The sequence below is a fragment of the Hemicordylus capensis genome, chromosome 2 (genome assembly GCF_027244095.1).
Source record: "Hemicordylus capensis ecotype Gifberg chromosome 2, rHemCap1.1.pri, whole genome shotgun sequence".
NCBI classification, from domain to species: Eukaryota; Metazoa; Chordata; class Lepidosauria; order Squamata; family Cordylidae; genus Hemicordylus; species Hemicordylus capensis.
The window spans coordinates 79585451-79608019 of NC_069658.1; the positions used below are offsets into that span (position 1 = coordinate 79585451).

The 22569-nt window shown below is 42.0% G+C and overlaps 1 protein-coding gene across 8 annotated transcripts in view; it reads left to right on the forward strand.

The window, feature by feature from the left end:
* Positions 1 to 22569, forward strand: part of DMXL1 (Dmx like 1) — a 151963-nt gene that overhangs the window by 100894 nt on the left and 28500 nt on the right. For 5 of the 8 annotated variants that reach the window (XM_053294358.1, XM_053294360.1, XM_053294359.1 and 2 more), the window contains 7 exons: positions 1907 to 2155; positions 2410 to 2523; positions 11518 to 11693; positions 13126 to 13259; positions 14523 to 14608; positions 15311 to 15512; positions 17553 to 17670. In XM_053294358.1, coding sequence (XP_053150333.1) covers positions 1907 to 2155; positions 2410 to 2523; positions 11518 to 11693; positions 13126 to 13259; positions 14523 to 14608; positions 15311 to 15512; positions 17553 to 17670 — 1079 coding nt within the window. The remainder of the gene's footprint in view (positions 1 to 1906; positions 2156 to 2409; positions 2524 to 11517; positions 11694 to 13125; positions 13260 to 14522; positions 14609 to 15310; positions 15513 to 17552; positions 17671 to 22569) is intronic. The other 3 variants (XM_053294361.1, XM_053294366.1, XM_053294364.1) reach the window with 1 other exon arrangement.

Below are 22569 nucleotides of genomic sequence, written 5' to 3' on the forward strand. Positions count from 1 at the left end.
AGTGCACTCGCTTTTGCTTGAGGGTGGGACACAAACCTTGGTCTCTAGGGGATGCTTTCCAGGTGGACTGGACTCAAGGGACACCGTACATGTTTCCTCCACATATCTTGATAAGTTGAGTAGTAGCACATCTCCTAGCTGCTCCTATGTCTTGCATCCTGGCGACTCCATGGTGGCCAAGGCAGCCATGGTTTCCACAGCTACTCAAATGTTCAGGAAACCATTACCATCATCTACCTCAAGAACTAGATCTCCTGTCCCAGGACGATGGACACATTTTCCACCCAGACATGCTCAGACTCTGTCTGATGGCACAGCAAATCGACTTCTAAAAAAAACTTACTTAACCAAAGAAAGACCTCTCCTAGGTGTAACTATTTTGAGAAATGGCTGCATTTTAAGACCTATGCCAGGGCACATGGTTTCCTACCAAGGCAAGCTAGTATTAAAGATATATTCCTCTATTTGAAGACACAGGGTTTGGCTAACATGTCCCTAAAAGTCCACTTGGTTGTGCTTTCTTCCAAACACCCAGGATGTGATGGCAAAACACTTTTTTCTCACACGGATAGTTAGGCATTCCTGAAAGGGCGAATGTATACCCACCTGCTTGTACTCCAGTAGAACCATGGAGCATTTCTTTAGTGCTCTCCGCATTAACTCAGGTCAACCAAGCACCTCTTTGTGACTTACAAAGGTCCTGCCAAAGGACGTCCAGCTGGCTGGTCAAGCTCATCTTGCTGACCTACAAGTTGCAGAACATAAAACCACCAGAAGCAATCAAGGCCAACTCTACTCGTGCCTACACTTCATTGGCTGCACACCTATCGGGGGTAACTTTCGTGGACATCTGTAAAGCAGCTACATGGTCCACTGAGTTACCTTTCACTATGCATTACACCATAGATGTGCACTCTGCTGCTGAGGAGAGCTTTGGGAGAAGCGTTTTGAAGCAGGTGTTAGAATAATTACTACTGGACCCTCCTCCATGGGAAACTAGCTAAACACCCATATTTATGGATCTCGACGGATCTCAATCCAGATCAACAGGTTGCTCACCTGTAACTTATGATCTGGTAGAGATCCGTTGACATCCATAAAAATTATTTTTAATTTTAAAGTTTTATTACTGTGGTGTTATCTATAATGATTTTATCTTTTTATGAATTTAAATGTGTTATGTTTCATGTTTTTAATTCTGTACACCACCTAGAGATTTTTATACTAGATGGTATATACATTCCATTAATAATAATAAGACTCTCCCAGACCACCCCTCCCACCACACTCTGCTATGTGTGTACCAGTGTGCATGCCATTCTCTTTTGATTCTGATGAATTCTCCTGCTTATCCGGATGATCATCCTTCACGGTAGTCATCCAAGAACTGAGGAACATGACGCCCTGTACGCCTCGACAAACTGCGGCATTGCTACCACATGGTTCCTGTGCAGGCATAGAAGCCATACTTATGGATGTTGACAGTTCTCTACCAGATTATAAATTACAGGTGAGCAACCTGTTTTCCCCCGCTGTAGTGGCCTTTGGCTGGGAATTATGGGAGTTGTAGTCAACAACAACTGGGAATCCCTGTTAGAGGGAACACTGCTTGGAAGTATGTCAGAAATTGATTTCCATGGAACTTGCATCAAGGTAGATTGTTCTGGAGTATATGGGCTATTTCTAGGAATATTGCTACTGTTCTTTTTATTGATAGACCATTCTGTCCCTTGGGCTTAGGTGGGTAATGATTGATGAAAAGAGCTCACAGTATGATTACCATAATTGTCCTGCCCACACTATCAAATAAACTAGCTCAGTCTTGTGTTTTCTTGCAATAATTTATAAACTAGCTCAGTTTTTGTTTTCTGTTTTTTAAAACTCAATGGTGATCCTTTCTTTCTAGGAGTGTCAGCTTTAGTAAGCTTATTGAATTGTACTGGAGAAGAAGCCCAGTCTGGGATCACGGTTTTGCTGTGTGAAATTCTGACAGCAGTCTACCTCAGTCTCTTTATTCATGGTCTAGCTACACATTCCAGCAATGAGTTGTACAGGATTGTGGCCCATCCTCTTAATGAGAAAATGTGGTTTGCTGTGTTCGGTGGAGGAGCTAAGAGTCCCAGGAAAGGACAAATTCAACAAACAACAAAGATGGGTTAGTTTACTCTCTCCATTGTCTCCCCCCCCCACCAGATTATATAGTACATAAAGATGCTATATGAATGTTTAAATTCCAGTACTGGATAGACTACAATCATTTCTGTGTAACCCCTTAAGATATACCAGTTTATCAACAATTAAACTTTGGATTTTAGAAGTAAAATGATTGGTGAAAAGTTACATCTCTCCTATGTTTGACATAGCCATATTCCATCACTCTAAGAGCAGTCTGTTTTCTCTCTTTGGCAGGTAGGCACTTCCCTATGCCTAGCCCTCACCAGGTAGTAGTATTCTCCATGGAATGCGTGGGGTTTACCAAATCTCTAACAGCCATCAGTTCTCATAGTCCTACTAAACTTGCAGGCAAGATAATAGCTTGAGTTTTAGGCTTTTAAATCCAGTGCTGATATGTGATCTTGCATATATAGAAATAAAGCTTCAAAGAAAAGTTTCTGTTCGTAAGTCATGGCTTTATGATTTCCATCCTTTACATTTATCTTGGCTGAGACAATTGGATTTTGGAACAAAAATATATTGGCCCGAATATATTTGGTATCCTCCCTACTAAACCAATTTTAAATACTTTCAGAAAGACCATGGCTTGCAGGTATTCAGAAATATTTCCAATATATTTTTAATTTAAGACTGCTTCTTTTATGTCACATGACCATATGTATATGGCTGTGGATTTCTAAGTGTTAACTTAGCCTTTTGTTTATAGAGGGAAATGGTTTCAGCAGCCATCAAGGACTAGTGTAGGATAGCAAAATAGTATACATGTAAATTTTGACTCTTCCAAATGATTTGGTGATGTGACTTCTACTTAACTTTTGTGCATTTTTATTTGATTAGTAATTGACATAAATGACACACAATGGCTTTGGCAAAGAGTTGGCCACACATTTCAGCATTATGCATTGCTAATTAGGTAATTGTAATTTTTCTGTAAACTTCCAGGCACCTGCCCGCTGCGGCCAGGAAGGTGTTTTGCGGGGGGGGGGGGTTGACAGGGTGGTAGGGTGCCTCGGAGGGGGCAGGCAGGCAAAGGGGGTGAATGGGGGCACCCAGGTGGGCCAAAACTGGGGTGGACAGGAACGATCAGCCCTGCACCACCACCACCACCCAGGACAGCCCTGCAGGATGGTATCCTGCTGCTGTACTCTGAAGACATTGCCACTATGTTCAGGGCCAGCCCACATATTAAAATGAGCTAAGCGCACACTTGGGGCAAAGAGCTCACAGGAGTGGTGACAGCCTGGGTCACATGGGACCCAAGGTTCCTGCTGCCCATCCCCCACTTGCCTGCCCACCCACCCTCCTGGCCACAACAGGCAGTGGGTAGGAGGGTGGGCAGCAGGTGTATGGGCCAGAGAGCGTGCAGTTGCCCTCTTTGCTGCCTCTACCGTCCACTTTGCAGCAGCGGCAAGGAGGGCAAACTGGTAGACAGTGGGGAGCGTCCACATGTTCTCCCACCCATCCTCCTTGCTGCCACCACCTCCATACTGCTGGGGAGAATTCTGGGAACCCTCCATTGGGAGCTGGGAGGAACTCAGGACACTTGCTCCCCACTACCTGCAGCTATGTGCTTTCACCCTGCAGCTTGGAGAAGACATGTGGGTGGGAGGAGGCTGCCCCCATGTGCACTCTTTGCCATAACCATCTCCCTATATCCCGCACCGTCCTAGGGACAGCCCTGACAGTGAGAATATATAATCTCATTATTTGAGAGTGGATTTAGACTCTCGGGTCTTGGATGCATTTACTTGAAAGTAAGAAAGAAATTGATTTCAGTGGAACTTGTATCCAAGTATTTGGTTTAGGATAACAGCTTTTTATTGGACAACTTCTGTTCAGAGAAAAGAGAAATAGGGATCTATGTGAATGCTTTATTTGGACTGCAGTAGAATTTTTGTGACATGTCTGAACCTGATAAATGCGACTAGGAGACCACTTAAATAAAAGGAATCATTCTGGGGGGGGGGGTAGTTTTATGTGTAGTTAATATTGAATGTTCTAAAGAAATATTAGGGCAATTCTTCTTAAGTAGTTCTGTTTGTTTTTGGTTGCAATACCTGTGTTAATGGAACTGTGCCATCTGTGAAGTCCACAATAACTGCTTCAGACTAGCAACAAAGTCCATAATATGGGATTAAGAAAGGCATTGACAAATTTTCTTTGGATCAATGGACACTTAACAAATTACCAGACTTAGTGATGGACATTGTCAGAGGAAGCAGAAATGGTCTTTTCTTGATCACCTTTACAAGTAACATACTTAGAACAGAAACAGGGCTGCCTGGAACAAATAAAGGTTTTATTAAGTAACTCTGATTCTGAATATCCAGTCTAGGTGCCACAGTTAAATTTCGAGGCACCATTTTTATTTTATTAATTTATTTAACTAACATATTTGTATACCACCCAGTGCCAAAGTCTCAGTGAACACGCCAAGTTTTTTTATATGCTATTGAGAATGTATGCTCCCACTTTCACATGGGCAGAACAGTCTTAAGATCCTATCCTTATGTACATAAAACATACAATCTGGATCGTGATCTGTTGTAATCATAAGCAATGGGTTCTGTGCCTGCGCAGGGACCTCGCGGGCTGACTTAGTAGCTCCTCATGACGCCCCTCCCACCTGCACGTGCTGTGCAAAGTTTGTTAAGATTGGCGGTTGGGGCGTCTTCCTTTCAGTTTCTCTTTGACCGCCTTAGCTTTCATACCTTGTTGTAATAGCCCCTCGGTATACATACTTCAACTACCTTAAACTGACCAGGATTGGAAAACAGACTTCTTTGGATTACTATTTGGCTTGTTTTGTAAGAACTGATTGTGTTTGGACTCGGAACGGATAAGAAAACGAAAACTTCACGAATGGACCTTTGCCTCAGAAATGGAAGTGAAAAAAACTTTTAAGCACTGTGCTAAATGTCGTGCTAAACCTCTGTCCACTGATCTCCATGACACTTGTTTAATGTGCCTTGGGAAGGAGCACAGTACGGCTGCTTGCAAGATTTGCTGCTCTTTCTCCAAGCCAGGGCTGCACAACTCAAATGCCCTGGTGGGCTGGAAGCATCCACAACTTGGCATACAGGGGCCAAGGTCAATTTTTAGCTCATCATTACATTAAAATTAAAAATATTATTAGTTACTTGTGGCTCTATTCCCCCTGTGAATGGATCCATAGTTTCAACCAAGGATAGTGGCCAGAGAATATCCTGCTCAATCAGTGGGGCCCCTGGAGTGCATGCCAGCCCCAAACAAATGCCAAGTCCTCTCCTCTCCCTAAATGGTTGTTGCTAGTTTCAGGCTGCAATCCTAGGCCTGCTTACAGGGGAGTGAGCCTCACTGGGCACACCATGGAGCATGTTTCTGAGAAAGCATGCACAGGATGGCGCTATAAGGCAGTTTCCAGCTCCTGTGTTGCTACAGGATACCTGGGGGCCAGTAAAATAGTCCCTGCGGGCCAAATCTGGCCCCCGGGCCGTATGTTGTGCAGGCCTGCTCCAAGTAAACGCGGCAGAATAGAGCGCTACGCCTTAGAACGGCATCGTATGATGAAGTGCTCCGCCCACCAATGCCGTGCCCAACCTCTCCTTCTGTGTCAAGCAGCCGAATGAGGTCAGTTGCCAAGTCGATGTCGAGTCCTGGGTTGGCAACGGAATCTGGGTCGGTGTTGAAGTCGACCGCCCACAAATCTGCAAAACAGCAGTCTAAAACCGTGTGCTCTGATCATTTGAAGTCTGCTGATGACCTCTTTAAAAAACCAAAAGAGGTGTCTGCGAAGGGGCATAGATACAGTGAAAGAAGGTGCCGTCATGAATCCAGAAGTGATTCTGATGAATATGCTAGGCCACCGAAAAAGAAACACCACACCTCTTCTCCGTCAGTAGTGCACTCATTCAATAGTGGCTCGGAGGGATCTGCAGCACTGTCGACTACAACAGCGTTGGCTACTGTATCAAATAGTACCATCGAGCCTGCAACAGCATCCCCTTCAACGTCGAGGACACTGGGCTCAACATCGAACATTTCAGCATCGATGCTTGCTGGTCCAACATTGGCTACGATGTTGACAACACCTTCAATGTTGAGGGATATTTTTTCAATGTTGACAACACCTTCAATGTCGACAGCTCATCCTTCAGTGTTGACGCCTTGGTGGCCACGCCAGCCATGGTTTGCCCCATTCCTGCAGCTGTAGGAAGGCCACTTCCACAAGTTCCCACTAGCACCAGATCTACTACACAAGGATCAGGGTGCCGTTCTACATCCTGATGTCCAGACGCACCAAATGAGAGTGTGGCGAATCGGGTTTTGAAGGACATGCTGTTAAACAACAGACGTTTCTCGACAAGGCAGAATTACGCAAGGAAGTGGAGGCATTTCGTGACTTATGTACATGCCAGGAACAACCAGCCTCTGTGTGCCACAGTTCATCAAGTCCTTCGGTACCTGACTACACTAAAACTACAGGGCCTGGCTAATGTTTCCATTAAAGCACAGTTAGCAGCCATTTCCTCCACACATAAGGGTTGGGATAGATCAACAGTGTTCTCCCATCCTGAATGTAAATGATTTCTGAAGGGCCTCAATAATCTATATCCACCAATTCTGAGACCAATAGAACAATGGAGTTTATCTTTGGTGCGGGCAGCTTTAATGGAACATCCTTCTGAGCTGCAAGCAATGGCGTCAATCCGCCTGCTTATTCTGAAAGCAGCATTCTTGGTGGCGATCGCGTCTGCATGACGTGTAAGTGAATTGATGGCTCTCCGGATACATAGGCCTTATACTCAGTTCTATCCACATAATGTGGTCGTGCGGCTAGACCCTCATTTCTACCCAAAGATAATATCAGAATTCCATTTAAACCAAGATATAATCTTGCCTACCTTTTTCAATGACCCCCACAAACGCCCTTAGAAACATCTCTTCATTCTTTGGATGTCCAGAGGGTCCTACTCTATTACCTGCAAAGGACTCAGGGATTTAGAAAGACAAAGAAAGTGTTAGTGGGATACAGGGGGAGGTGCAAGGGCCACCCTATCTCCCAGCAACGCTTAGCAACTGGTTGGTGGAATTTATATTCTTGGCGTGCCAGAAGCAGGGCATCCTGCCCCCGAAGACAGTATGTGCTCATTCAGACAGAACGTATTCTGCCTCAGCAGCCCATATGTCAGGCATAAAAAGAACAGATATCTACATGGCGGCCACATGGTCTTCTCAACAGCCATTCATTAAACATTATGCAATGGACTTACGGATGGCACGGGAGGCAAATTTCAGAAGAAATGTTCTGAAAAGGGTGTTGTCATGAGCTTTGGGTCTACTGCACCTGCCTCCATAAGGAAAGCTGGCTAATCACCCATTGCTTATTATTACAACGGATCATGATCCAGATAAACAGGTTGCTTACCTGTAACTCTTGATCTAGAAGTGATCCGTTGTAGTCATAAGACCCGCCCATGCCAACCACGCTGCAGTCAATTACGGTTCCCGTTGGCGTGGTGATATTCTCAGATCATCAACACAGGCGGTCTGCAAGAAACTGAAAGGAAGACACCCCAACCGCCAATCTTAACGAACTTTGCACAGCACGTGCAGGTGGGAGGGGCATCATGAGGAGCTACTAAGTCAGCCCGCGAGGTCCCTGCACAGGTGCAGAACCCATTGCTTATGACTACAAAGGATCACTTCCAGATCAAGAGTTACAGGTAAGCAACCTGTTTTTAAAGAAAACAACTTGTCACATGTGAAGAGCTCTTTGCCACTTGATCCTTCTTCCATAGAGAGACCTGTACAACAATCTCTTAATTAATGCCTGAAAATTAACCTATTATAACAAGGATGAACATTTCACACTTTAAACAGCGTGTTACTTTCCTATTTATTTATTTATTTATCACATTTATATACCGCCCAAACTTTCGTCTCTGGGTGGTTAACACAAAACAATTAAAACACATATAAAAAGTTAAAACAATTCAACAATTTAAAATCAGTCACAAAATTAAAACCAACAAATTTTAAAAGGCTGAGAAAGCTTGGTTAAAAAGATGGGTTTTTCGACGTTTTTAAAAAATTGCCAGAGATGGAGAGGATCTTATCTTAGTGGGGAGTGCATTCCACAATCTCGGGGCAGCAACTGAGCAAGCCCGTCTCTGTGTAACCCTAACTCTTGACATGTTATGTTAGCATTTACCCTGAAAATCAAATCTGAACACTTAACCTATTGACTTGATTTCATAGTGGTTCATATTATTTGCAGAGAAATGGTGGTGGGAGAGAAATTTGGGAAACAATGCTGCTGCAAGGTTCTCCAAAGTCCTTCAGCGCTGCCATGGAGGTGAGCAGCTCCATACTTACTAAGTGCTGCACAATCACAGTTAAGATGTTGCTGCCATGCTTGGAAGGCATACCAAGGCCATTTCCACAGCAACGCTGTTGGGTTTTGGAAAACCTGACAGCAACACGAGTGCCTCTCTTGCCCATCAGCCTTTCTCATGAAGAGAATGTGAGCCAGTGCTAATGCTTTGGAAGAGAAATCAGAAGAAATCAGAAATAAGCAGTTCATAAGTTGAACAGTATTGCTTGCTATTTTATAAGACAACCAAATGAAGTGATTGTTGAAAAGTTGGTGCAAACTACAGAGTAGGGTAGAATATGGATCTAAGATATGAGAATCTCAATGTGCAGAGCAGTAACTAGTGATGGGTTTGGGTGTGAGACACCTAGATTCAGATCACTGAATCTATAACACTTACTGAATGGTGCTGAATGCTGTAGAGAAACTGAGAATTTTTTTTATAGAGCAAATTTGCAATTTAAAAACAACAACTAGAAATCCATATTACCTTTCATTTAGCGTGCTCAGTTGCTTGACAGGACAAAAGAACAGTAAAAGCAAAAAAAGAGTGTCATGAAAAACTAGTCATGTGGAAGCATTGTTCCCTTCCCAATCTCCTTTGTTGTGTTTGTTTTCAGATAACAAATGGAATGCAAATTGGCTGTGCTAATTGTTGCAATTTTTCCATTGCAAGCTAAGGAATGCTCAAAAATCTGGCTGCTTGTGCAAAACATGATACAGTTGATGGTGACTCAGGGTTTTTCCAGAATGCTTTCAAATAATCTCTGTAGTCTCAATACTTGTGTAATTCATAGTACAGTATATATTTAAATCTTATTTGCTTAAGATTTTTTTAAAGAACCATCTAAATCAATTTGTTCAGTTATATTCAGATGAAATTGATTTCATGTGAAACCTTTACTGTCTTAGGGAAATTTACTGGTGTGTCTTTTCTGTTCATTCTAAGTCCGTGTGTGTGTGATGACCTTCAGGTTTTTTTGCTATATATAAACAAATGTCATATTAAAGGAATCCCCCCCCCCCCGGCCGCTTATTATTTAAGGTAGCACTACTTTCTGGGGGAAAGCTGGTGTGGGGAGGAGAGGGCAGGGAAGTGTGTGAACTTAACTCCATTGGCACAAGTTAGAATACAACTCAGTTTGCTAGAGTTGGTCGGAGTATATGTAACTGCTTGTGTTCCAGGTTTAAATAAAGTAAAGTGTGCCATCGAGTCAGTATCAACTCCCGGTGGCCACAGAGCCCTGTGGTTGTCTTTTGTAGAATACATGAGGAGTTTACCATTGCCATATCCCACACAATATGAGGTGATGCCTTTCAGCATCTTTCCTATATCGCTGCTGCCAAATATAGGTGTTTCCCATGTGGAATGAGGGGAAAATGCCTTTTCTGAAAGCTGCTTTGTAATCACTTTGTTCTCATGGAATGGGAAAGTGTCTTCGCAAAGAGTGTGAGACAGAACTCAGGTTTGCACTGGGCAAGAAATGGTTAATAGAGTCTGCAAGTTGCCTTGCCAAATTGCAAGCTGTAAAGCCATAAATTTGCTGACAAGCTAGAGGGAGAAGAGCCCTCCTTTCCTTGTATCTCCTGAAAAGCAAGAGCCAGGAAAAATAACACCTCAAGGATAAAGGAAGACGGCTTGCTTATCAACATAGAATAAAATGCTTCATTGTACTAAGAGGAATGTTTGTCTAAATAAGCAATGATTATAATATTTGTAATATGACAGACAATGATGTTAACCAATGAAATGATTGGTCCCTCGGGGCTGAATGTTGACGCCCAGCTATGTAATTATGCCAAAGTATAATTACCCAGAACAAAGGCAGCTGCACGCGACTCTCTGGCAGACCGTTAGGTACAGAGGGAAGCCACCAGAGCTGGTTTTTGGGGTAAAACAATAAAAGGTGATTTTGCTTCTTTCAGCCATCTCTGCCGTCTGGTTTATGGTTCTGGGGAATTTGTTGCCCCTCAGGTAACACCCATGGTCTGGGAAACATACCAGTGGGGATTTGAACTGGCAACCTCTAGTTTGCTAGTCAAGTCATTTCCCCGCTGCGCCATTAGGCGGCTCCAGGTCTAAATAGCAAAATATAAATAAAAGAAATGAGACTTAAGCATAACTGTTATTACTTGGATGACATGTAGGCTGTAAGTGAGAAGGTGGGAATTCAAAAGATCCATATTCTTGGTTCTCTGTATCATGTAACAATACTTGTAAGCTGCTTATTGTGTGGTTTTATTTGAGCATAAGAGTAAGCTTTATTATTTTTGTTGAGCCCAAACTAATGCTCCATTGTAAGAAATGCATGTGCATGTTTGTGTTGGCTAAAAAATAAATATCTTAAGCAAACTTTAAAAACTTTGCCTTATAACAGACTCGTTTTTATCTTTAAGGTAAGTGAGTTGCATTCTATAAAAGACTTGTTTTCAACAGTATATAAATTAGTGATTAAGTGATGACACATATTTAGTAATAGCACATAGCAACAGTTTAACATGAATTTCCCTCGATCCCCCTAAAACAGAGAAATTGGAGGGTGGGGACATCTGCACATCAGTAAAGCATTTATTTATTTCCAAGAAATAGCAGAACCCCATTCTACCTTTCAGGGTTTGTTTTTTTAAGGTCATTGTAGTATAGCTGCTGGGTTGGATCCGAAGACTTTAGTATTTAAGCTAAGAATAAATATTATGAAGCTTTTGCTGATGAAATGCTGCAGACAGAGTTTCTTATAAGGGTGAGATAGAATACGGGTAGGTCTAGAAACTAAAGTCTGTATTCTAAAAACCTTACTTATTTAAAAGTGTTAGGCTGTTCTGGCAATATAACACCATGGCTAATATATTGAGCTTGACAGAGCTTGGTGTTTTTTATGAAACTAAGTCATTAATCATTTTGTGTCTGTTAATCTGAAAAGTGAGGGTGATTTCTTCCAACTGTTTTTGAACTTTACTTTAAAGATGGGTCCTTTTGTTCTCTTTAGCTTCTTCTCCTGTAGAAGATGGTGAGAAGCAACAGAAACGATTTAGACTGTCATCAAAATCATCTCCAAAAGAGAATTCACAGCCTACTGTACTCTCAGTAGAGGAAGACTCTGTAAATTACAAAGAGAAGTTTATTCCTCCTGAACTTAGTATCTGGGACTATTTCATAGCAAAGGTAAGAAAAAATAAATACCTTACTCCTGGAATATTTGCATTAAGTAAAGATGCTTCTCTTCCAGAGATGAGCATCAATAGTTGCAGATCTGCAGTGCTTCTTCCTATATCACTCGTTCATTCAGCAGCACTTTTTTTTGTGTGTGGCTGGTCCTCAATCCAAATGTTTAAGGCCTTTTCCAGTCATTCTATGCAAGGATTATGAAATTGCAGTGCCAGTTTAGCACTTTGAGAAGCACTTGTCGCAACACTAGTACGGATACTATTTTCATTTCCCCTAATATACTGCATAGTTGATTCATTTATCTAGTAATGGTGTCCCACAGATGCATTTTTCCTGCATCTAACATATCCAATAATTCCACCTTTTCACCTAACATATCCAATAATTCCACCTTTTCGCTCAAGGGCGTAGCTCTTTCCTGCTTCTAACATCATGGTTGCTTTTATTCACTGGTTTGCACTTGATCAACACAATTCTGGGTAAAACAAAAAGTACTGTACTGGTACCAAACACAGAAAAAAGTGGTACCAAGTGGATCAGTAATTTACCATAATTACTGCATCACAAAAACACAACAGTAAATGTACAGAACCACAAAAATGTATGGCTTTCATGGACCAGTGTGTCGACAACTGCTTCAGATGCCTTTCACCATGTGCTGCCTCCAGGAGATGGAAAGTATACAATATGCTGCAGTGTAGAACTTAATACTAATTACGAAGCCCCACAAAAGGCTAAAACTGCCCTATGCAATAACTAAATTGGTATGCTGAGAGATTACCTGCAAGAGATCAAAATTGTGAAAGTTAGCTCGGCAATATCTGTGTGTCTGCTGTACTTCTTAGTCAGGGCTTAAGTTCTCAGGACTGATACAAAAACACTGGTTTTCACATCCTTTTGCTAGCATGGTGCATGTTGTGCTGCTGGATTTGTAGAATATATTCCAGTGAAAAAGAGTAATCAACATCATCTTCCTGGGGTTGTTTTTGGTGAGGCAGACTTTCCTGCACCCTTGCTCCCATCACATTTCTGTGTAGCCAGGTAGCGGGGGGAAGTCTGAACCTGACTTAAGGACAAAATAGGAGAAGGAAAACCTAATAGGAAAGTTTAATAAGAAATAAAGGAAATTAGCAGCATGCAAAATTTCAGAAAAGTTAATTCAGTGTAAATTAAGGGGAAAGTCAGTGTGGCAGTTATTCTTGCCTAAATTTCAAAAAATTAAAAGGGCTTAAAATAGTGTTTGTATTTATTGATTTTTTTTTAACCTCTTGCAACCTCATTTTAAGAAAAGTCCTCTAAAATCCAAATAAATATATAATTTAAAATTTACAATAGTGCAAAGTATTTGGGGGGGAAAACATGTATCATGTATTGGGGTGGATCTTGGCTTTAAATGTTGCAGCTCTTCTAATTGCTGTTCTTTGTTTAGCCATTTCTCCCATCATCGCAGATTAGAGTTGAATATGACTCAGAAGAGAGTCAGGAAAGCAGTGATGATGAAGATGATTATGCATTTCCAACAGACCAGACACTTCAAGAACATTCAAATTCAAATTCGTATAGGTATGAACTAATTAATAACTTCTCTTTTTAAAAATTGACATCCTGGAGAGGAGAAAACTTCACTTTCCAAAGTTACTCACACTTTGCTAAGCAGTTCAGGATACACATTGGGGCTTCCACAGTTGTTTCTCCTGACTGTAATGCATGCTGTGTTGGAGGCCATTCCTGAGAGATCCCTGATTTTCCCAGTACTGTATTTTCTGGTAGAAATGCTGCATCAGCATAAATGCTGCACTGAGGGAGGAAAGGCTGGATTTTTTAAAACACACACATCAGAAACGCAACATTGGCGTAAATGCTGCAGCTATACAGCATTATTTATGCCCTGCAGGAGGAGTGGGGGGAAGGAGGCTGGGATTTGGAGGCAACAGCATAGCTGCAGGTAGGGGCTGGCCTTCAAAGAACAGGTATTGGTGGTGGTAATAATAACAACAATAATAATTTGATTTCTATACCGCCCTTCCAAAAATGGCTCAGGGCAGTTTACACAGAGTAATAACAAACAAATTTGTTAAGGCACTCCTTACATGTTCGCTTCCTTTCTGCTGGCTCTTGAGTTGGAAGGAGAGGTGTGGGGCTGCAGCATTTCTTCCTGTAGCCCCATCAGCGTCAGTGCGCACATATACCAATGCCGATCAGGGCTGCAGGAAGGAACGCGGCAGCCCCATGCCTCTCTTTCAAACTTGAGTACTGGCAGGGGGGAAAGCGGCAGGGAGAGGGTGAACAGGTAAGGGTTTGTGTAGCAAAGGTTTGTGAACACGTGTAGCAAAGGTTTGTGAATGCAAAATTGTATTTAGAACCATCAGCTAAACTGTTGAACGGAATGTAGATAAACACGCTTGTATTGCATTGTTTGGCTATTGAAAACAAGCTCACTTGCTGTAACAACTAAAAGTGTGGAATGAGTCCCCGCTTCATATCTCATCTTAATCAAAACCTTTTGACTAGTCTTGGAAAGCCATTATTGCTTGGCCTTAAACTACATATCTAAAATGGGCATATGCGCTGTCAGCAACACTGTGAATGTATGTGGAACACTTTTGAGCCCTTAAAAAGGCTTCTATTAGGATTCTGTTGGGATGAATTTTGTAGCAAGTCAGTTATTCTTGTTTCAAGTCTCCTTTATGGAGATTATAAACTGGCATATTTTGCATTGGGAAGTGTAGTGGCTTTCTTTTAATCACTGAAAAATAAAATACTTCTTGAAAGAACATCTGTAAAAATACTCAAAAAGGACAATAAGTATTCATGTGTTTTGTTTAGTTGGTCACTGATGCGATTGGCCATGGTTCAGCTTGTTCTTCGCAACTTAAAGACTTTCTACCCTTTGACTGGACATGATCTTTCAGGTAAGGGGTCTGCCTGTCAGGTGATTGTTATTTTAAGCAATTAATTGCATTGTATAGAATTCATTGCCCTGTATTTCTGAAGAGAGTTAAGTCAGCTTCTTTTTTGACGAATACATGTGTTTTATTGTATCTGCTTTACCATTGTGTTCAGCTAAAGCTCTGTAATTAGGGCTGTGCATTCCTGTCAGATCTGATATGTCATCTGTCAGGCATTATTGAAATGAGTTCAGACATAGCAGGGAGCCCCAACAATCTGAACCTCTGACTATGCTCGGTGTTGTGTCTGAACTCGACGGGAGTTGAGATGTTCCTGTTGGACCCAAGTTAAATGGCCGGCAAGCTGTGTCTCAGTTGAGAGACAATTGTCTCTCACGGCCCATATAAGAGTGGTCCAATATTTAACCTAGGGTTTAATTTAATATAAACACTCTAGGATTGGGCTTGAAGCACTGTAGCTTTTTTAATTCGTCAATCAGTCGGCCAATTCCAACATTGCTTAAGTTCACATGAAAGGACATGCTACAGGAATTCTGGTTAAATGTGAAGTCCTTACAGGAAACGTACAAGTGTGTGTGTTCTATATAGGAAAAGATAAAATTGTTGTAACAGCATGGTTGCAAAATGTACTGTTGTGAAGCATTCACAGAGTGCAAAACTTTAATGATATGATTTTAGTTAAGAGTTGTGCTTGTATGTCTTTAGAACTTCCAGTTAGCTCCCCACTGTGCCATGCAGTGCTAAAGATACTTCAGCGCTGGGAGCAAGTTCTTCTTAGACGACTTGAGATGCATGGTGGCCCACCAGAAAACTTTATTGCTGTTCATGCTTCGGAAGATGTATCCTCTTCAGGCCCTGCTCTACTTCGTCACAAAGCCCTCCTAGAACCTACAAATACCCCTTTCAAGTAAGTGAATACAGTCTAAACCGTATATTTTTGAATATATTTTCCTAAAGTATAAAGTGTATAAAATTATTATTTTTGAACTCAGTCACTTTAGTACTATTTTTAACTTTGCTTCTTTGGAGGAATACAGAGTTGAGCAACAAATTCCATATCTGCATGAAGACAGAGGAATAGAGAAAAGTGATTCCTTGGTACAGGGCAAGAAATGGTTGCCCTTTGGTATGCGACAGTACAGGATTGCCTCGTTAATCGTGGATTGACTATCCGTGGTCTCGTTTATCCACAGTTGGATAGTGGACACCCAACCTTAGTTTAGCCCGGGATGGGGGAAGGTTAAAAAGGATTGTATCCGCAGGTCAGGGGTGGCTGGAAATGACCTTGGAGATCATTTCCAGCTGCCATTTTTATATTGGGAGTCATTTTATGGCACATTTTGCTAAAAAAAGAAACGGGGGAACTGCAATTTTCGGCCAATTTTCAAACTCTTATGGAGCATTGCTGGGGACCAAGGGAGCATGGTAGGCCACATCCCCTCACATTTCTAGGGCCTTTTACCCTGTTTCCCAGACATTTTTCTGATTTCCTGGAACCTAACCCCCAGATTTCCATAGCCCCAATGATTTCCATAGCCATAATCCATAAACCCCACCTGTATTCACGGTTTCTGTATCTTCAGTAATAGTGGAGAACAGAACCCCCGCAAATGACTCGGGTCCCCTCCCCGCCCCTGTGAATGACCCCTGCAAATGACAGGTTCTCCTGTATTCAATCTGACAGTTCGAACTGACAGCAGAACTAGCTTCTCTGTCTGGTTTTCAGGGGTTGAGCTGAACTGAGCTAACCAGAAAATGCTGATCAGCATATCTTAGCAGGCAGAATCTGAAGTTAAAAATGGAAATCAGCTGTTCACTGAAGCTGATTGTAGTAAAATGCACAAGATGGTCTTGTGCATCTCACTGGCCAGCTGAAGAATCTTAATGAGCTCGCACTTACCTATTACAGATGTTCTTTGAGTGGTCTTGTGCAATTTCACAACCCTTCGCATTAAGTTTCACAAATTCATATAATGAGTGGGAATCTGTGTGGTGGCTCAGTGAAGGAATTGAGAAGAGCCCTTCCTCACTTTGAAAGGAAGGGCAGGTGAAAGGAAAGGCAGTTTACTTTGGAGCTTTAGCAAATGTTATCCCTAGCCTGTGTATTCAGTTTCCATTGTTTGGCTGTTCGTAGCCAACTAGAAACCCTTTACAGGCAAGTGCAAACATTTTCAACAGCAGTGTTGAGTACCTGGCCTTAAACGTACTCTGTGGCAATTTCTTCATGTTAAACTTTCAGTTTTATATCATAATGAGTAAGTACACATTAATATTTTATTTTACTATGTTCTTAGTTTATCACAGATGTCATTTTTTATCACTCAGTTATGTTAGTTATAGGTATCATTAACATTTTCTGTTTTAATGTACAGTTGTACTCTGCTTTTATTCAGTGATAGTTTTGGGGGAAGGGCAACTGGGGAAGACATAATACAGGTTTATAAAATTATGCAGGGAGTGGAGAAAGAAAGGAGGTTTTTCCCTCGCACGTACATGTGTGTGTGGATGTGTGCGCGCACACACACACACACACGACTAGAAGCAGGAGTCATCCAATGAAACTGTTTGCCAGGATTTAGGACCAACAAAAGGAAGTACTTTTTCACACAGCACATAAGCAGTGGAATTCTCTGCTATAGGATTGGCTTTAAAAAGGGCTTAGACAAATTCATGTAGGACAGGTCTATCAATAACTATTAGTCTTGATGGCTTCAGACTATCTCAGAGGCAGGATACCTCTGAATACCAGTTGTAGGGAAGCAACCGCAAGAGACGGGGGGCATGTCTTCATCTCTTGCCTGTGGGCTTCTCAGGGGCATCTGATGGGCCATTGTGGGAGACAGGATCTTGAACTGGATAGGCCTTCGACCTGATTCTGCAGGGACATTCTTATTATAGCTTCTGGGATTGGCCAGCATGCTTAATATTGTATACCTTTCATCTGCAGGTCTAAAAGTCATATTGCACTGTCTGTGAAGAGACTTTGGCAATATCTTGTTAAGCAAGAAATGGTCCAGGAAACCTTCATCCGAAACATATTTACAAAGAAAAGGTGCTTAAATGAGGTGTGTGTGTGTATGAAGTCATTGCATATGATTTTACTTAAGTATTTCTCACACCTTTTGAACTTGGAGTCTTTCTCATTCTCTCTATTTATTTGATCTTCTAAGGCACTCTCTTCCACAAACCAAAGCATTTTGTGGTGAATGCAGAGATCCTTGCATGTAGCTGCATGCAACTGCTGCTGCAGTGCAAATGATGCTTTACTGGGATAGAGGAATTACATGATTTAGCATCCTTATGCACGCACAGCTTGCCTGTCCATTATATTTTTAAGCTGATATCTGACTATTAAAGCAAGCTTCTTGCCTTCTTCCCACATACCTTGTAACCCTTATTTACTCATAAGAAATTGCAGCAAAACCATCAATCTTAAAAAGTGTCATTAATAGATTTAAATACTGCTACACTTCTGTTGTTTCTCTTCATAGCTACAACCTTGATGGTTGGTGGTTGGTTCCTGACTATTCAAAGCATCATTATGAATCTTTTCTCTTTAATTTAATGTGCAGCAGCACAGCTCATTATTTTTCCAAGTTACCTCCAGTTGCAAGAAGTTAAGTACTATGTGATCTGGATCGTGATCCGTTGCCATTCATAAAACTGGGTTCTGTGCCTGTGCAGGAGCTCACGGGTGGATTCTATGAGCTCCTTGTGGCACCCATGCTCTGCCTCTCACATTCAGCCGTTTATTTTGGTGCTTTCAGCGTCATTTCCTCAGTTCATTTCCAACCGCCTTCGCGTTAACCTTGTTTGATTTCTGCTCCTTGGTTACTTGGTTCTTGGTTAATAACTGCTCCTTGGTTACTAATGACACCTTGGTTACTTGGTTCAGTTTTATAAGTAAAGTGGTTGGACTGTGTTTTCTGGCTTTGTGACTATGGACTGTCTTTATTACTACTCTCCGATTCTGGACGTCAGTTTTTGTCAGCTTTTTTGGCTTACTTTTAAAAGATGTATAGATTGTGGGGGCAAGTTGCCATCCACTGGTCATCATGACAGCTGTCTCTTCTGTTTGGGAGAAAAACATACTACTTCATGTAAAATCTGTACTTTGTTTCCCAACAAACTTTGAAAAATTGAGCTCTTCATCTTGGAGCATCGTTATATGAGCAAACACTTTGACTGCTGACACCTCCATCTCCTTCAACGTCAATTTTGACATCGAGGTTGATGTTGGGGGCTGTAGCAGCTGCACAGTCTAAACCAGTGGTTCCCAACCTGGGTTCTTCCAGATGTTGCTGAACTACAACTACAATTTATTGTAGCTGGGCGTAATAGGAGTTATAGTTCAGCAACATCTGGAGAAACCCAGGTTGGGAGCCACTGGTCTAAACCCTTGATATCAGGCATGACCTTTACTGACATGATGTTCAGGTGTCCCACTGACATGCCGAAGGGCTCTTCTTCTCATCACCATAGAAAGCATAAGAGGAAAGAAGGTACTAGATGACCATCAGCCTTTGTCTCCATTACCTAAGAAGCATGAGGAGAAGGTTACTGTTCCGATCTCAGGGTCAACGGTCACTACTCCGCCTTCAACTGCTGTCCATCCTTCCATGTCGGGATCAAGATTAATGCAGGTGGGATTGGCTATCCCGGTATTGATGTCCATTCCCTCTAGAGTGCCCAGATCTGCTGCTGACACTCCATCTCTGACTGCTGTGAGGTTTTCGACATCGGGGTCGATGTCCACTCCAGGAAGTTATTCTGTACGGTTGTGTGCTAAGCTTGCATCGGTATTGACAGGCAATGAACATCGAACCTCAACATCTGTTCCTGTTGCTCATCAGTCTCCTTGATCGCTTACAGAGGCTCCTTCATGATCTCCCTCAACATGAGGAAAAGAACCCCATGACACCATGGGATCTTTTCTCCGGCGGGTTCTGTCTTCGATACCATTATCAACCTCGGGATTGATAATGAGGAATGAGGATTGGAATGAGGAAGAGGCATTGGACCCTGTGTCCACCAAAACTCTATTTTTGATCTTGAACTCAACAGAGAGTACTCCTTTGTTCTCAATGTTTTAAGGGTTTCCTGAATCAGATGTTGACCCTGATTCAGTTGAAGGGCGTATATCTGTCTCTAAAACACTTCCTATGTCTCCTGCCTGTTTTTGTTGCTGCTGTTCCCGTCTCTTGTTCTATGACTTCCCTACAAAGTGATTATACTGGGCAGGTTTTCATACAGCCCTAAGCCCCAATGCAAGTGTACTCTTCAGTGGGGTTCCTCCTTTGGCTGTGACTACTCTGTCATCATGTTTTCCTGCTTGTTGGGAAGGCCATAGGGAAAGATGTGGCACAGCTTAACTGGTTCTCATATGACTACGAGGAGTACGTTTGTGGAAAGCAGAACACATTTCCGCCATGGAGAAATTTTGCCATGTACAATTTTCATCTGGTGATCCTGGAACTTTTGCTGCTTAATCGAGTATCTTTCTTCTTAGACCTCCTGCACCTCTGAGTGGATGTCCTTCCCTTTCCCTCAGCCTCAGGCTTCTGAACCTACTGCTTCAAACACTCTGGGGCCTACAAATGTCTCTCCTCATGACCTTGCAACTACATCTACACAGTCTCCTCACCCACAGGGGGATTTGGTTACCCCTGCTTCCCCTAATTCTACCCATGATGTACCAGGGAATAGTGGTACATCTGAGGGTGACTATTATTCTTCTTCCAACTCATAGTCTGTGAGTATGGAACACACTTCTGACCCTTCCCCAGTGGATAATGTTCAACCTACGCCTTCAGTTTCCCCAAATGAGGAGTTGGCTTATCACCTGCAAATTTAGGAGATGGCTGAGGCCTTGGGCTTCTTGAGATCAAGAAGCAAATGACTGAAATGAATGATCCTGTATTACTTCCGCACATTCTGCTCAACTGGTGGTCCTACTGATGCTTCCTGTTATATCTAGGGCAGCACATCAGCTTGGCAGGTGCGATAAACATCAGCTCCTACTTAGAAACATTTGGAAGGCCTGTATTGTATTTCAAGAGGAGGATTGGTCATTCCTAGTGAAGCATCCAACTCCTAACTCATTAGTGATTGACTGTGCTACCTCTTCTAAATCTGGCAGATGTTATACTACTCCACCTGATGAGGCTGTAAAATTGATGTAATTGGCCATAAGGTTTATTCCATCTCTTGCCTATCTATTCACATAGCTAATTATATTGCTTGCATGACCAAATATCACTACACCTTTTGGGAGCGTTTATACTAAAATGAATAGACTTTATTGCCTGAAGAGTTCAAGAAGCGTTTTGCTGAAACTCTTATTAAATCCACCAGCATTACACGTCTGAAGCTGACTACTTCTAAGCATTTGGCTAAAACTGAGTCTCTGGCTATGTCAACTGCTATTTCCATTCGTTGTCATGCTTGCCTTTGTTCGGCGAACCTACAGAATGACATGAAAGAAAGAAAAATGAAGGATTGCCTTTGATAGCAAGGATCTCTTTTGTGAAGAGACCAATAATACCATTTAAAACATATATGCTGGCCTTGGGCCGAAATAAACAAATACATACATACATTTAAAAAATAATGCACCTTTTAAAAAATCTAAATATACGGCAAAATGATTAAAGTCTTCCACTACACAGCCTTACTCATCTTCTAGATTTAAAGCCACCCAAAGCAGGCCTACAACCTGAGTGGAGGCTTTTTCAGAAGTTCTTCCGCCGTTACCAACAAAGGCCTTATGGTCAAAAGGCAAAATAATCGCAGTGGTTACACAGTAAACCACAAGATCTCTCAAAGCCATGTCTTTGATGCTCAGAATAGCCCACCCTCGTTCCGACATGTATGCTGTTCTGTGGCAATAGCATCCTTCTCCAACAAAACCTTCACTTCCTCCATCAAAGTAGTTATTGCCGGCATGTAACGTATATCAGTGAAAACTGTCAGGGACTTGCTGTCACATAGCCCATATGGACAATACATAAACTCTATTTGTCTGATGTTATGTGTTGCCATGAATATTTTATAGCTTGTTACGTCATGCCATGCATCTGCTCATTAGGCTGTAGGCCTGCTTTGGACAGCTATAAGGCCGGAATCTAGAAGATGAGAAGGCTGTGTAGTGGAAGACATGAATGATTCCACTAGCTTTATGAATGGCAACGTATCACGATCCAGATAAACAGGTTGCTCACCTGTACCTGATGATCTGGTAGTGATCCGTTGACATCCATAAGAACCTCCCATCCTCCCTGCAGCAGTTAATGAATGATTCTTTATGTATTTTTTAAAAAAAAAACCATGCAACATTGGACATTGATAAGTGTACTACATGGTGCAAACATCTTATCTGTGTATCATGAATTCTGTTTACTTCTGAGGAGGGCCTTCACCCCGATTGTCTTTCATGGCGGTCATCTGAGAACAGAAGAAATGGCACTCAAACTGCCAAAATAAATGGCTGCGCTAAGTGCAAGAGGTGGAACATGCGTTCCACAAGAAGCTTGTGGGATCCGCCCATTTCTGCACACAGGCACAGAACCCAACTTGGATGTCAACAGAACACTACCAGATCATCCTGTTTGTTCATGTAAGTTTGTTGTCCTCCGCTTTGCTTTTGTGTCCTTGTTTTCTTGGCTTCCTTTTATTGTTTCCTTTTATTTTCTAGAAGCAATTAAAAATGGCACAGTTAAAACATTGGGTCCCTCATCTCCTCTTACATGTAGACCAGGGCTGGAGAAATCCACTAGTCTATAAGTCTGTGACAAGTGAAAAATGATGCCTGACGAGTTAAAGTCCTGATGAGCAATGTACCAACATAGCTTGATGAGTAAAATATTTTGTCTGGTTGATAAACTGAGCCAGCATTTTTTCATCCCTTGTTATGACTCTGTGTTGCATTTTTATACTTAGAAAAATATGGACGACTTCCCTTACCA